This window comes from Onychostoma macrolepis, chromosome 08 (genome assembly GCF_012432095.1).
Source record: "Onychostoma macrolepis isolate SWU-2019 chromosome 08, ASM1243209v1, whole genome shotgun sequence".
Lineage (NCBI taxonomy): Eukaryota > Metazoa > Chordata > Actinopteri > Cypriniformes > Cyprinidae > Onychostoma > Onychostoma macrolepis.
Genome location: NC_081162.1, coordinates 27,188,828 through 27,200,955, shown reverse-complemented (window position 1 = coordinate 27,200,955; position 12,128 = coordinate 27,188,828). Strand labels below are relative to the sequence as shown.

General features: G+C 35.7%; 1 protein-coding gene across 1 annotated transcript in view; it reads left to right on the top strand.

Annotated features, from left to right (window-relative positions):
- Window positions 1-11,972, top strand: part of ikbkb (inhibitor of nuclear factor kappa B kinase subunit beta) — a 37,587-nt gene extending 25,615 nt beyond the window's left edge. Inside the window, exons 9-22 of the mRNA XM_058783973.1 lie at window positions 1,255-1,362; window positions 2,348-2,576; window positions 2,659-2,853; window positions 3,180-3,294; window positions 4,573-4,696; window positions 4,775-4,926; window positions 5,873-5,934; window positions 6,044-6,147; window positions 7,593-7,642; window positions 7,718-7,817; window positions 9,895-10,042; window positions 10,128-10,231; window positions 10,315-10,414; window positions 11,185-11,972. Coding sequence (XP_058639956.1) covers window positions 1,255-1,362; window positions 2,348-2,576; window positions 2,659-2,853; window positions 3,180-3,294; window positions 4,573-4,696; window positions 4,775-4,926; window positions 5,873-5,934; window positions 6,044-6,147; window positions 7,593-7,642; window positions 7,718-7,817; window positions 9,895-10,042; window positions 10,128-10,231; window positions 10,315-10,414; window positions 11,185-11,232 — 1,639 coding nt within the window. The 3' untranslated portion in view covers window positions 11,233-11,972. The remainder of the gene's footprint in view (window positions 1-1,254; window positions 1,363-2,347; window positions 2,577-2,658; window positions 2,854-3,179; window positions 3,295-4,572; window positions 4,697-4,774; window positions 4,927-5,872; window positions 5,935-6,043; window positions 6,148-7,592; window positions 7,643-7,717; window positions 7,818-9,894; window positions 10,043-10,127; window positions 10,232-10,314; window positions 10,415-11,184) is intronic.
- The last annotated feature ends 156 nt before the right edge of the window (window positions 11,973-12,128 follow it).

The window sequence follows — 12,128 nt, the reverse complement described above, 5'->3', positions numbered from 1 at the left end:
AATAGAACTTTTGGTCATAATTCCACTAAACGTGTTTGGAGGAAGAAGAATGATGAGTACCATCCAAGAACACCATCCCTACTGTGAAGCATGGGGTGGTAGCATCATGCTTTGGGGTGTTTTTCTGCACATGGGACAGGGCGACTGCACTGTATTAAGGAGAGGATGACCGGGGCCATGTATTGCGAGATTTTGGGAACAACCTCCTTCCCTCAGTTAGAGCATTGAAGATGGGTCGAGGCTGGGTCTTCCAACATGACAATGACCAAGCACACAGCCAGGATAACCAAGGAGTGGCTCTGTAAGAAGCATATCAAGGTTCTGGCGTGGCCGAGCCAGTCTCCAGACCGAAACCCAATAGAGAATCTTTGGAGGAGCTCAAACTCCGTGTTTCTCAGCGACAGGCCAGAAACCTGACTGATCTAGAGAAGATCTGTGTGGAGGAGTGGGCCAAAATCCCTCCTGCAGTGTGTGCAAACCTGGTGAAAAACTACAGGAAACGCTTTGACCTCTGTAATTGCAAACAAAGGCTACTGTACCAAATATTAACATTGATTTTCTCAGGTGTTCAAATACTTATTTGCAGCTGTATCATACAAATAAATAGTTAAAAAATCATACGTTGTGATTTCTGGATTTTTTTTTTTAGATTATGTCTCTCACAGTGGACATGCACCTACGATGACAATTTCAGACCCCTCCATGATTTCTAAGTGGGAGAACTTGCAAAATAGCAGGGTGTTCAAATACTTATTTTCCTCACTGTACAACATACATGTACAACTATTTTTCTTTCTTTTGTGCTAATGTACCAGTGGTGGCATGTGTGTGCTTGCTTCAGTGCCAGTGTAAAATCAGTGAAAAATCAGTGTAAATCAGCTTTAGTGTGATGGGTTAAATTCTGTATCTAAATGAATCCACCAGCAAGACTCGAAACAAAAGCACAGCTTTTCATAAGTCATGACCTGACAGCTTGAGCCAAAGTTCAGAAAAAAACCTTCATAAACCTCCATGAAACACTATTGTTCTAATATTTCATGTTTGAGTAAAGATAATATTTCTGCATCAACAGTTTGTTGTTCCAGAGATTTCTGTACTGTGATTGGCCACGCTCCAGTATTCTCACCACATGGACTGTTTTTAAAACATAACCTCTGAGAACGTCGAACAATCAAGACTGACGCCAACGCTAAAGGGTGTGTGACAAAATAAATCCAGGTTCGCTTGAACTTTTATCACTCTCTTTTTTCTCAGGCACAGCAAGCTGTTGCAGAAACAAGTAGATGATATTGTGGTTTATGAGGATCTGACGGGAGAAGTTCGATTCTCCAAACACCTCCCGAACCCTCACAACCTCAACAAGTGAGTCCCGTGGCCACATGGACAAGTGGATCTGCTATTACAATTTGAAATGTAACAGAGATTTTTACTGGATTTTTAAAAAATGTACATTCAATTCTGTTAAATGACAATCTGTAATGTGAAACTGAATATACAATGGTAAAATTATGTAGAACGGGACTTTATCCATCAGTATTTGATTGGATCATGAAAGCGGGCTGTGATATTATTGGTTAATTTGACTTTTTTCTCTCCCACTTGGTTACAGCAACATAAAATGAATGTCTTAATAAGTAAACATTTATTTATACAGTACTTAATACAATACAGATTGCGTTAAAGCAGCTGATCGTAATAAACAAAATGTTGCAAAGTTATTCAGTTTCAGAAATTAGTCATTTTCATATTTTTTAGTATTAACATTTTTAGAATTACAACATCAGTTTAAACAATAAAGCAGGTTTACAGTAAATAATCTAGTGTTAAGTTAAATTACTCGGTGACTTTTTAGTGAATATTAAGTATTATTGATGTACTGTTATAGTTTTTGTTAATATTTTTAATACTTTAATTTTAGTCAGAGCTTTAATGATTTTGTTTTTGTAATTTTATTAGTTTTTTTATGTCTATATAGTTGATTAATTTTTATTTATTAGTTTTAGTTATTTTAGAACTTCAAATTAAACTAAAACAAAAATGAGAAATATTGCTTTGGCAATTAGCTGAAATAAAATAAGGTTGGGGTTTTATATTTATATATATATATTCGTTATAATAATTATAACTTTTTTATATTTTATTATTTAATTTCAGTTGATGTTTATTTTGTTTCAAGTAATGATTTTTTTTTCTTTTTATAGTTTTAGTTTTAGTTAATGATAATCACTCTGATATTGAAGTCTGCATGAACCGGACGTTGCTGCGACTTTATTTCAATTTTATTTCATGCAGACTTCATAATAAAAATGCAGCCCACGTTGTTAATCTAACTATAAATGTGTTTCAGGCTGTTAGCTGGTGAACTGGAGAGCTGGCTGCAAATGATGCTGCGGTGGTCACCTAAAGAGCGAGGCAAAGATTTAAGAAAGCGGAGCCAAGACCAAGAGCCAAGAAGTCAGGACGGGGTCAAAGACTCGGAAGAAGACAGCAAAGAAAGCAGTTCAGAGGGAAGCAAAGACTCTCCGAAAGCTTCCTGTTTCTGCTTCGATGAATTAAGCCGCATTCTGAATCTAAAGGTAGACAAAGCTCTAGTCGACGTCGCGATCACAGTGTCACACAGTGTAAACATGTCTAATGCGATGGTCTCTGTCTCCTCAGCTGGTCCACGTGCTCAACATGACCTCTGCTGAAATATTCACCTATTCGGTGCAGCCGCAGGAGAACGTGGCATCCCTGCAGGAGCTAATCGCGCAGGACGCTCGCATTCCTCCGGCCAATCAGGAGCTGCTGCTGGAGGCGGGGCTTGCGCTCGAGCCGCACAACAGCGTCATGCAGTGTGCAATCGATTACAGCGTACGTTTGGTGGAACTAGGGCTGTCAAATTGGCTGATAAACTAAATGCATTTAAATATTCGAATTATATTCGAATTTAAAAGGCATAATTTGAAGTAAGGGGGGAAAAAAGCTTTTGACACTTACATCGTCATTGCATTTCGTACGCCACTGATTAGGCTTCCTGACGCACACCTAAAATTCAAATGCAATGTAAAAAATATTAGAAATTCTAATTTTTATTTGACAGCGCTAGGTGGAACAGCAGCTTTCTTAAATTCATGCTGATTTAATTGACCCAGTTTATTAGAGTGTTGATATCGTCCTGATTGTTTTGGGTTGTTTAGATGATGGACACTCGGCGGGCAGATGAGCCGCTGGTTTTCCTGTTTGACCGTTCCTGCTACAGCTACGAGCCTCAGTTTACGCCACGTGTCCTTCCTGAGAACATCCGATTCGTCCGTGAGTTACTGTCTGAACTCAGAATTCAGAGAGAGAAAGTCAGAATTTCAAGTCAGAGTTTATATCTTACAATTCCAACTGTTTTCTCAGAATTGCAAGTTTATTTCTCACAATTCTAAAAAAGTCAGAATTGTGAGATATAAACTCTTTCTAATATATATATATGTATGTATATTGTTGTTTTTTATTTCATATTATTTTAATTTTTTTAGTGGAAGCGTTTTTCTGACAGAATAGAAAAATGTACATTTTAAAATTATAAATATAATTTAACATGACAGAATAAAAATATACAATCTCTATATATTTAAATATAATATAATATAATATAATGTGGCAGAAACAGGCTTCCATTAAATTTTTTTTATAAAAAATAAAATAATATAAATGTGACCCTGGACCACAAAACCAGTCATAATTTTTCGAAATTGAGATTTATACATCATACGAAGGCTGAATAAATAAGCTTTCCATTGATGTATGGTTTGTTGGACAATATTTGGCTGAGATACAACTATTTGAAAATCTGGAATCTGAGGGTGCAAAAAAATAAAAATGTTGAGAAAATTGCCTTTAAAGTTGTGCAAATGAAGTTCTTAGCAATGCATATTACTAATCAAAAATTAAGTTTTGATATATTTATGGTAGGAAATTTGCAAAATATCTTCATGGAACATGATCTTTACTTAATATCCTAATGATTTTTGGCATAAAAGAAAAATCTATAATTTTGACCCATACAATGTATTTTTGGCTATTGCTACTAATATACCCCAGCGACTTAAGACTGCTTTTGTGCTCCAGTGTCACAAATATGAAATAATAAAATACAAAAATACAGAATAATAAAAAAATATATATTAAAGAATCAAAACTTTTTCAGATATTTTATCTGCCATGTTTTAGTCCAGATTAAAATGTAAAAATATTTATGCCTACACAAATTTTTGAGAATTAATATTAAGGAGTTAACTATTTGGCATTGTTTCATAAACATAATAGTGAATACAAAAATCTGAATGGCTGTTTGAGTGAACCTTAATTTTCATTCAGCTGGTCTCCTACACTCGTTCCCACATTACTCATCCATGCTGAGTTTGTTTACATGACAGTGCACATGCTCATTGGTGGAAAACAAGCATTCTAAAAAATCTGAGCAGCACCTAATAGATTATCAAAAATCATTCAAGCCATTTTAAAGTGCCTGCAATAACAATACTGTTCATTACTGCAGTAAATAAGAAGGGCACCTAAACTGATCTGGTTTTTGTGATGCAGAGAACGAGCCCAAGCGCTTGCTGGCCTACAGCTCTCAGAGACGCACGTGGGGTCAAGCGTGGCACACCATCCGCGCGCTGAAGGAGGACTGGCAGAGACTGCAGCAAGGCCAGAAAGTCGCCATGTAAGACGAGAAGCGCTCTGTGTGAGCTAACGCTGGTGTGACAGGCTGTAACTGACTCGCTCTGTCTCTCTCTTCCAGCATGAGTCTCCTCAGACACAACGGCACGCTGTCGAAGCAGAAGAACGAGATGGTGTCGATGCACCAGAGGTTAAAAGCCACGCTGGAGTTCTTCAGCACCAGTCTGCACATCGACATCGACAAATACCAGGAGCAGAGAGCGACGGGCATCGGTACCACACACCATCAGAATCAAATACTAGTGCATACTGTGCAGTGTATACTGTAAATGCTCGTTGTTAAAAATAGTATGTCAAAGAGTATTATAAAAGTTTTACATGACCTCATGACGTTGCATGTTTAATTCAGTGAGGGGCGTCCAATTATCATCTTAGAAATTAAAATAATGTTTTTAGTAATTGAATCTAATTTTACGTAAAATAACTTCTAATCACATAATTAGCAAGGAAGATAGTCAAAAGCGCTTGATTATCAGTTATTAATTAATTTATATCTGTTTATTTTATTATTGTTTTAAAAATCCCTTTATATCCTTTCCGATTTATTAATTATTTATTTATTTTTAAATAAGCACTTAATATCCTTTCCAAATAATATTTTCTTTTATTATTAATATTATTTAAAAATTAAGCACTTGACATTCTTTCCAAATAATAATAATAATTATTATTATTATTATTATAAAATAAGCACTTGATATCTTTTCCAAATAATTAATTTATTATTTTAAATAAGCACTTGATATCCTTTCCAAATAATTAATTTATTATTATTATTTTAAATAAGCACTTGATAGCCTTTCCAAATAATTAATTTTATTTATTTATTATAAGTATTTTTTTTAAATAAGCACTTGATATCCTTTCCAAATAATTCATTTATTATTATAATAAAATAAGCACTTGACATCCTATTTATTGCATTGAGGGATATAGCAGCAGTAGGTCATCTGGTTTTTCCAGATTCCATGTGAACAATATCTGCATACTTAGTTTGCATACGCAGTGTACATACTGCATATTGAAGAAACAGTATGATGGGGGTGAAATTCCACACATAACCAAACACAAGCGCTCAGTTCTGTTTAGCATTGCTTTCAGAACAAGTGTACACTAAGTGTAGATTTGCTCATGCTGTGGCTGTTTACATGTTTTCCAGCCTCTGAAAAATTATTGAGTGTCTGGAGAGAAATGGAGCAAACCGCCCTGGACTGTGGACAGGTAAGAAGAGCGCGTGTGTGATTTCATATTGTCAGCCGTGCCAGTGATCATAGCTAATGTTTGTGCTGTTGTAAGCGTGTGTTTTAGTGTTGTAATGTGTGTGTGTCAGACAGAAGACGTGAATAAGCTGGAGGAGGAGATGATGACCCTTCAGACTGATATCGTGGACCTGCAGAGACAGCCGTGGAGGAGTGGAGAGGCTTTAGAGACGCTGTAAATCAACACACACACACACACACACACACACACACACACACACACATGCACACACACACACACACACACACACTCATACTAGTGTCATGTAGTCATACCGATGACTGGGGTGAGGTGGGCAATATATATTATAGAGTCATAAACGATAATAAGTATTAATAATATTAGTTTATTATTTGTTAAATCATTTATATTTCATGCATTTGCAGGACTGTTTAAAATAAAAATCTGAAATATTAAATTCAATATTTATTTCTTATTCATATTTGAGAACAAGACTTTTATGGCCCATGTAGTATGATACAGTAATATAGTTTTGTATCATATTTTACAGATCATGCTTTTATGGCTCATATAATGTGATATAGTGAGAATATGGAAGGAAAAAAACAACTCAAGTTTTATTCAGAGACCCAAAATTTGGTGCAAATGCTGATATTTAAAAAAAAAAAAGTAAAATGAAATTCTGATCGTAATGTAAATCAGTGAGATCTTTATAACAGTACAGCGGATACTGACATAAAATGATATAATTATCAGTCATTCAATATGATTTTTCTAAAAAATTATTCATGAATAATAAAGTGAACCTTCAGTTGCTTCAGTCCACTAGGTGTTCATCTTAAAATATTACTAACAATATCAAAGTTATTCTTATGTTTACTTTATAATAATCAGTAAATATTTCACAGCAAAAAGACACATGAAGCATGAGCTGAAGATGGACGTTTGGACCGTTATACTAAAATATCTTTAACGTGATAAAAAAAAAGTCTAAACTATATCAATCAATGACAGAAAGCATGGAGTAGACTGTGTGTGACAGGTTTGTCAACAAATTTTTGAACATATTGATCATTTAGAGGCCTATCTAATATGTGACCCTGCAGCACAAAAGCAGTCATAAGCAGCACAGCTATATTTGTAGCAATAACCAACAATACATTGAACGGGTCAAAATTATCAATTTTTCTTTAATGCCAAAAATCATTAGGATATTAAGTAAAGATCATGTTCCATGAAGATATTTAGTAAATTTCCTACCATAAATATATCAAAAGTTAATTTTTGATTAGTAATATGCATTGCTAAGAATTCATTTGAACAACTTTTAAAGGTGTTTTTCCTCAATATTTAGATTTTTTGCACCCTCAGATTCCAGATTTTCAAATAGTTGTATCTCAGCCAAATATTGTCCAACAAACCATACATCAATGGAAAGCTTATTTATTCAGCTTTCAGATTTAAAAAAATTGACCCTTATGTCTGGTTTTGTGGTGCAGGGTCACATATGATACAGTAGGATTGATTTTATCTCCTGAATATCTGTAAAAGATTCAGTGTCATGGACCTCACAAACAAAGTGTCACCGTATCTGTCTTTGACTGAATTACCTGCATGCGCTCTCACTCACCTGTGTTGTGTTGTGTTGTGTTTTGCAGCGAGGTGAAGGCCATGGAGCTTTTCCGTAAACTGAGAGAGAAATCCAGAGGTAAGACACACGTTCTCATCATCCTCGGGACGAGCCGATCCGTCACGTGATCTGAAAGTCTCCTTGTGTCTCCAGAGCAGCGCAGTATGGGCGACTGTCAAGAAGTGATCAAACTGGTGGTTCAAGCCGTGCAGTTCTACGAGAGGAAGTTACGGGACTTTTACACACACCTGAGGTTGGCTTATGTGTGATTTTTTCATCAGATTTCATTACAAACTTCTCTGCAGACACAACATCCGGGTGTCATATGATAAATAAGCTCTGTTTCAAACCTTGCTGTCTACATAGGAAGCTTCCTTCTTTTTTTTTTTCATCTTTGTTTTTTATTAATTTTCTTACAAAACCCCCATGAACACTACAGAATATCAAATTATATAACGTTCCCACCCCTACATTTATCAAAAAGAAAATAACATTTAAAATAATAATACATTATAAAATAAATACAAAAATGGGATAGAAATAAAGATAATCTCTATTCTCTAAGATTATCAGACTTTCCTTGAAAGGACTTTGTCACAGCTCGTCACCCCACAGAAGAGAGGGGCGGAGTCAGCAGAGCTAATTTGCATTTAAAGCAACATGCAACAAAACGGGTTGATATCTGCAGAGCTGATTTTGACAGGGTAAAAAGGGTGTTTTTTACACTACCATTGAGAAATCTTAACCAAAGTATGTTACAGACTTTTCATTAAGACCCTAAAGAATCATATCAGCTTGTCCGATGACCCCTTTAAGAGCACTGGTATCAAAAGTATTCACATTCATTACTCAGGTAGAAGTATAGATACTAGGGTTTAAAAAGACTTCTGTAGAAGTTGAAGTATCAACTCAAGCTTTTTACTCAAGTAAAAGTTTAAAAGTACTGGTTTCAAAACTACTTAAAGTATAAAAGTAAAAGTAATGTAAGGAAAAAAATGCCATTAAGGACAGAAGCTTAGGCCGTGCCACAGGGGCCTATTGTGCACCACCCCACCTCCTCAAAAAAACATTTTTCTAAAGGCCATGACTATAATGTTATATGTTAATGTTGAAAAATTTGGGATGCACTAGGCTAGCTGTTTCAGCCGCATATGCCCATTAAAAATGAACGCATTTTAGTACAATGCAAATACATTAAAGAACCATATATGTGTACTACTGAGCATTAACGTGTTTCATGGAGCGGAAGATATGATGATTAGTTGCCTATAAGTATTGTAATGGTGCAAAAAGTCAAACTTCAGAGGCATGTCATCATTAACCTTTATTGGAATGTAAATGTACACCCAAGCTTAGCTGCAGGAATCTGTGAGGGCAACGGACAAGAACATGCTGTGTAGCTTAGTAACAATTACCCTTGTATGGTTATCTATATACAATAAACATTAGTGCTGTCAAAATTAATGATTAATCCAAGTGATTAATAAAAATAAAAAAAATAACTCAATCCTGATACCTTCCTGGTTTGTACTATGCTCAATTCTGTAGCTAATGGCAACAATGTCACATTTAACTAGATGTAACAAACACTTTGGACTCAATCCTGTATGTCCAGTAAAGTATAGATACCCAAAATTTCTACTTAAGTACACCTCAAGTACACTTGACACCTCTGTTTAAGAGTAATGTTTCTTTATTCTTCATTTTATGAATAGCTTTTCACTAGACCTTTTTAAAACAACTTTTACGTGATATTGAGAATATTTAAAGGATGCATACTAACGTTTGTACAATTAGCTTATTCTGTTTCATTCAAATTGAGCTGAATAATGACACTGTTGTCTTACGTAGAGCTGCTTTACAGATGAAATTGATTAATTTTGCAACATTAACACTCTTGTGTAAGGTGTTAAGATATAAATATGACTTGCCTTAACTTACCCCCGCCCAAATAAAATAGTTCCTAAAGTTTTTAATAAGGTACTGAGAACTGTGAAATGTTACTGGTATATCGTGACAACACTAATAAGTAGGCAGCTGAGGTTTGAAACAGATCAGGGTTTTTTTTCTTTTCATAACTATTCATTTTGTATTGAAATTTGCACTGAATTATACAATTGCACTGTATTCATTTTGCATTGAAAATAAACTAATTAGTATGGAATTTGTACTTTTAACTTGATAATTTCAACATGTTTTTGTGTTTTCTTTGTATTTCCTTTGCTCTATCCTGCATACTGTCAAAGAATGACCAGTTCAGTGATCATAATAATTATTTTAAATGTCTAAAATGAAGTTAAATTCTAATGTGCATGTGTTTGTGTGTGCAGTAAGACGATGGTGTGCCGTCAGAGAGTTCTGGAGCTGCTGCCGCGTGTGGAGGGGATGGTGAGTGCGATGGCCCGCAGCGAGAAACAACTGCTGCACCTGCAGGAGAAGAGACAGAAGGAGCTGTGGAACCTGCTCAAAGTAGCCTGTGTATGCTATTCATATTCCTTCTACAGTATGCATGTGTGCACATGCACAATGCCGTGTGCTTGACTTGATCATGTGTGTGTTTTAGAGTAAGGTTCGTAGTCCAGTGAGCGGCAGTCCAGATGGAGGACGAACTCCACCGGCCCCTGCACACCCGCTGATGTCCCACAGACCGTCTGACGTACCGCACACGTGAGTCCAGCTTCAGTGCATGACACACTTTGCATTCATTTGCATGTTTATATCATGAGTGTCTCTCTCTCGTGTGTGTTCAGAGACGAGTCTCAGCTTGTGATTGAGGAGAGCAAGATGTTTGAGGGCCGCCTGCAGAGTTTAGTGCAAGACACCATTCAGGAAACAGAGACCAGCATGCAGGTAACTATTTGACTCATATTTGTAGAGTTGTTACTGAATTTCACATTTTCTAAAAAATGTGCTCACACTCAAACCATCCAAGATTAGGATGAGTTTGTTTCTTCATCAGATTTGGAGAAATGTAGCATTGCGTCACTGTCTCATGCTCTGCAGTGAATGGGTGCCGTCAGAACGAGAGTCCAAACAGCTGATAAAAACATCCACAAGTAATCCACAACCACTCCAGTCCATCAGTTAACATCTTATGAAGCCAAAAGCTGCACGTTTGTCAGAAACAAATCCATCCTTAAGACGTTTTTAACTTTAAACCATTAAAACATGAGTCCATAATCCATAATAACGCTTCCTTCAGTGAAAAAGTCGTCTGGTCAGTAGAGAAATCTGCACGGTTTGAAATTAAAAACGCCTTAATGATGGATATGTTTCTTAGAAAAACACAGCTTTTAACTTCTCCAGATGTTAACTGATGGACTGGAGTGGTGTGGATTATTGTGATGTTTTTATCAGCTGTTTGGACTCTCATTCTGACGGCACCCATTCACTGCAGAGCATCCATTACTGAGACACTGATGCAGTGCTACATTTCTTAAAATTTGTTCTGATGAAGAAACAAATTCATCTACGTCTTGGATGGCCTGAGGGTGAGCACACTGAGCAAATATTAATTTTTAAGTGAACTATTGCTTTAAGAATGTTTCCTAAATCCAGCCACAGGAAACCTATCCATAAAACACACTGACATCACTGACATTTATCTCTTTCTCTTTCAGATACTGAGAGAGTGGAAGTGGTTGAACGGAGGGCAGGATTTGGCTTGATCCTGAGGATCCACAGGTTACCAGTGAGCATTTGTCAGAGAATCAGACTGTTACCGCAAAAGCGAACAAACATAATGCTATACTGCCACCAACTGGAGGAAACGCGATACTGCAGGCAGTGTGTGCTGACAATTCATTCCTGTGAAATCACACTTGAGTCATTTTCTCAATGCATTTCTTACTTTTAAGTGGTAATAAACCCTTAAATATAGTTTTAAAAACATCATTTATGTTAATCGAGGATTCTTGCATCAGAATACTTGAAAATTTCAGCCTTTCTGATGCTCTCTATGCAAACGCTTCTTCACATTTTGTGCACGTGTTACTGTGTAGTGTAAATGTCGTTGGCTCCATGACCAATAGCTTGTGCTGTACCACATTTGTAAGTCGCTTTGGATAAAACATCTGCTTATTGAATGAATGACAATATAAATCCATCCTAGTTTATTACCTCACTGTGACTAGACAGACCAAGTGTCTGATCATCCAGTAGGTGTCAATGTATAAATGTGGACATTTGTTATTGTTTTCATCATTTATGATGCTATGAAGATTTCAAAACGTAAACCTTTCTAGATCATACACACGAGTATGTGAACTCATGAAATATGTACAGTTACAGTACAGTTTCAGTTATGGAAATTATTTTTATTTGCTGAGAAAAAATAGCATCTTTGGTACATAGAAAGGTTTTTTTATGCACACAAAAAAAAATGTAATAAAATTAATAAAATGTTGTATCCAAGTATTTTGTGTGTTCATGTTTCCTGGTGCAATTTCATTAAATGAAAACATTTTTAGTACTTAAACTTCTGAAATAAATTTAAAGTTATGAAAATTATTTTTATATGCTGAGAAAAAATATAACTTTTTTTGACATACAGTAGCGTATCGGC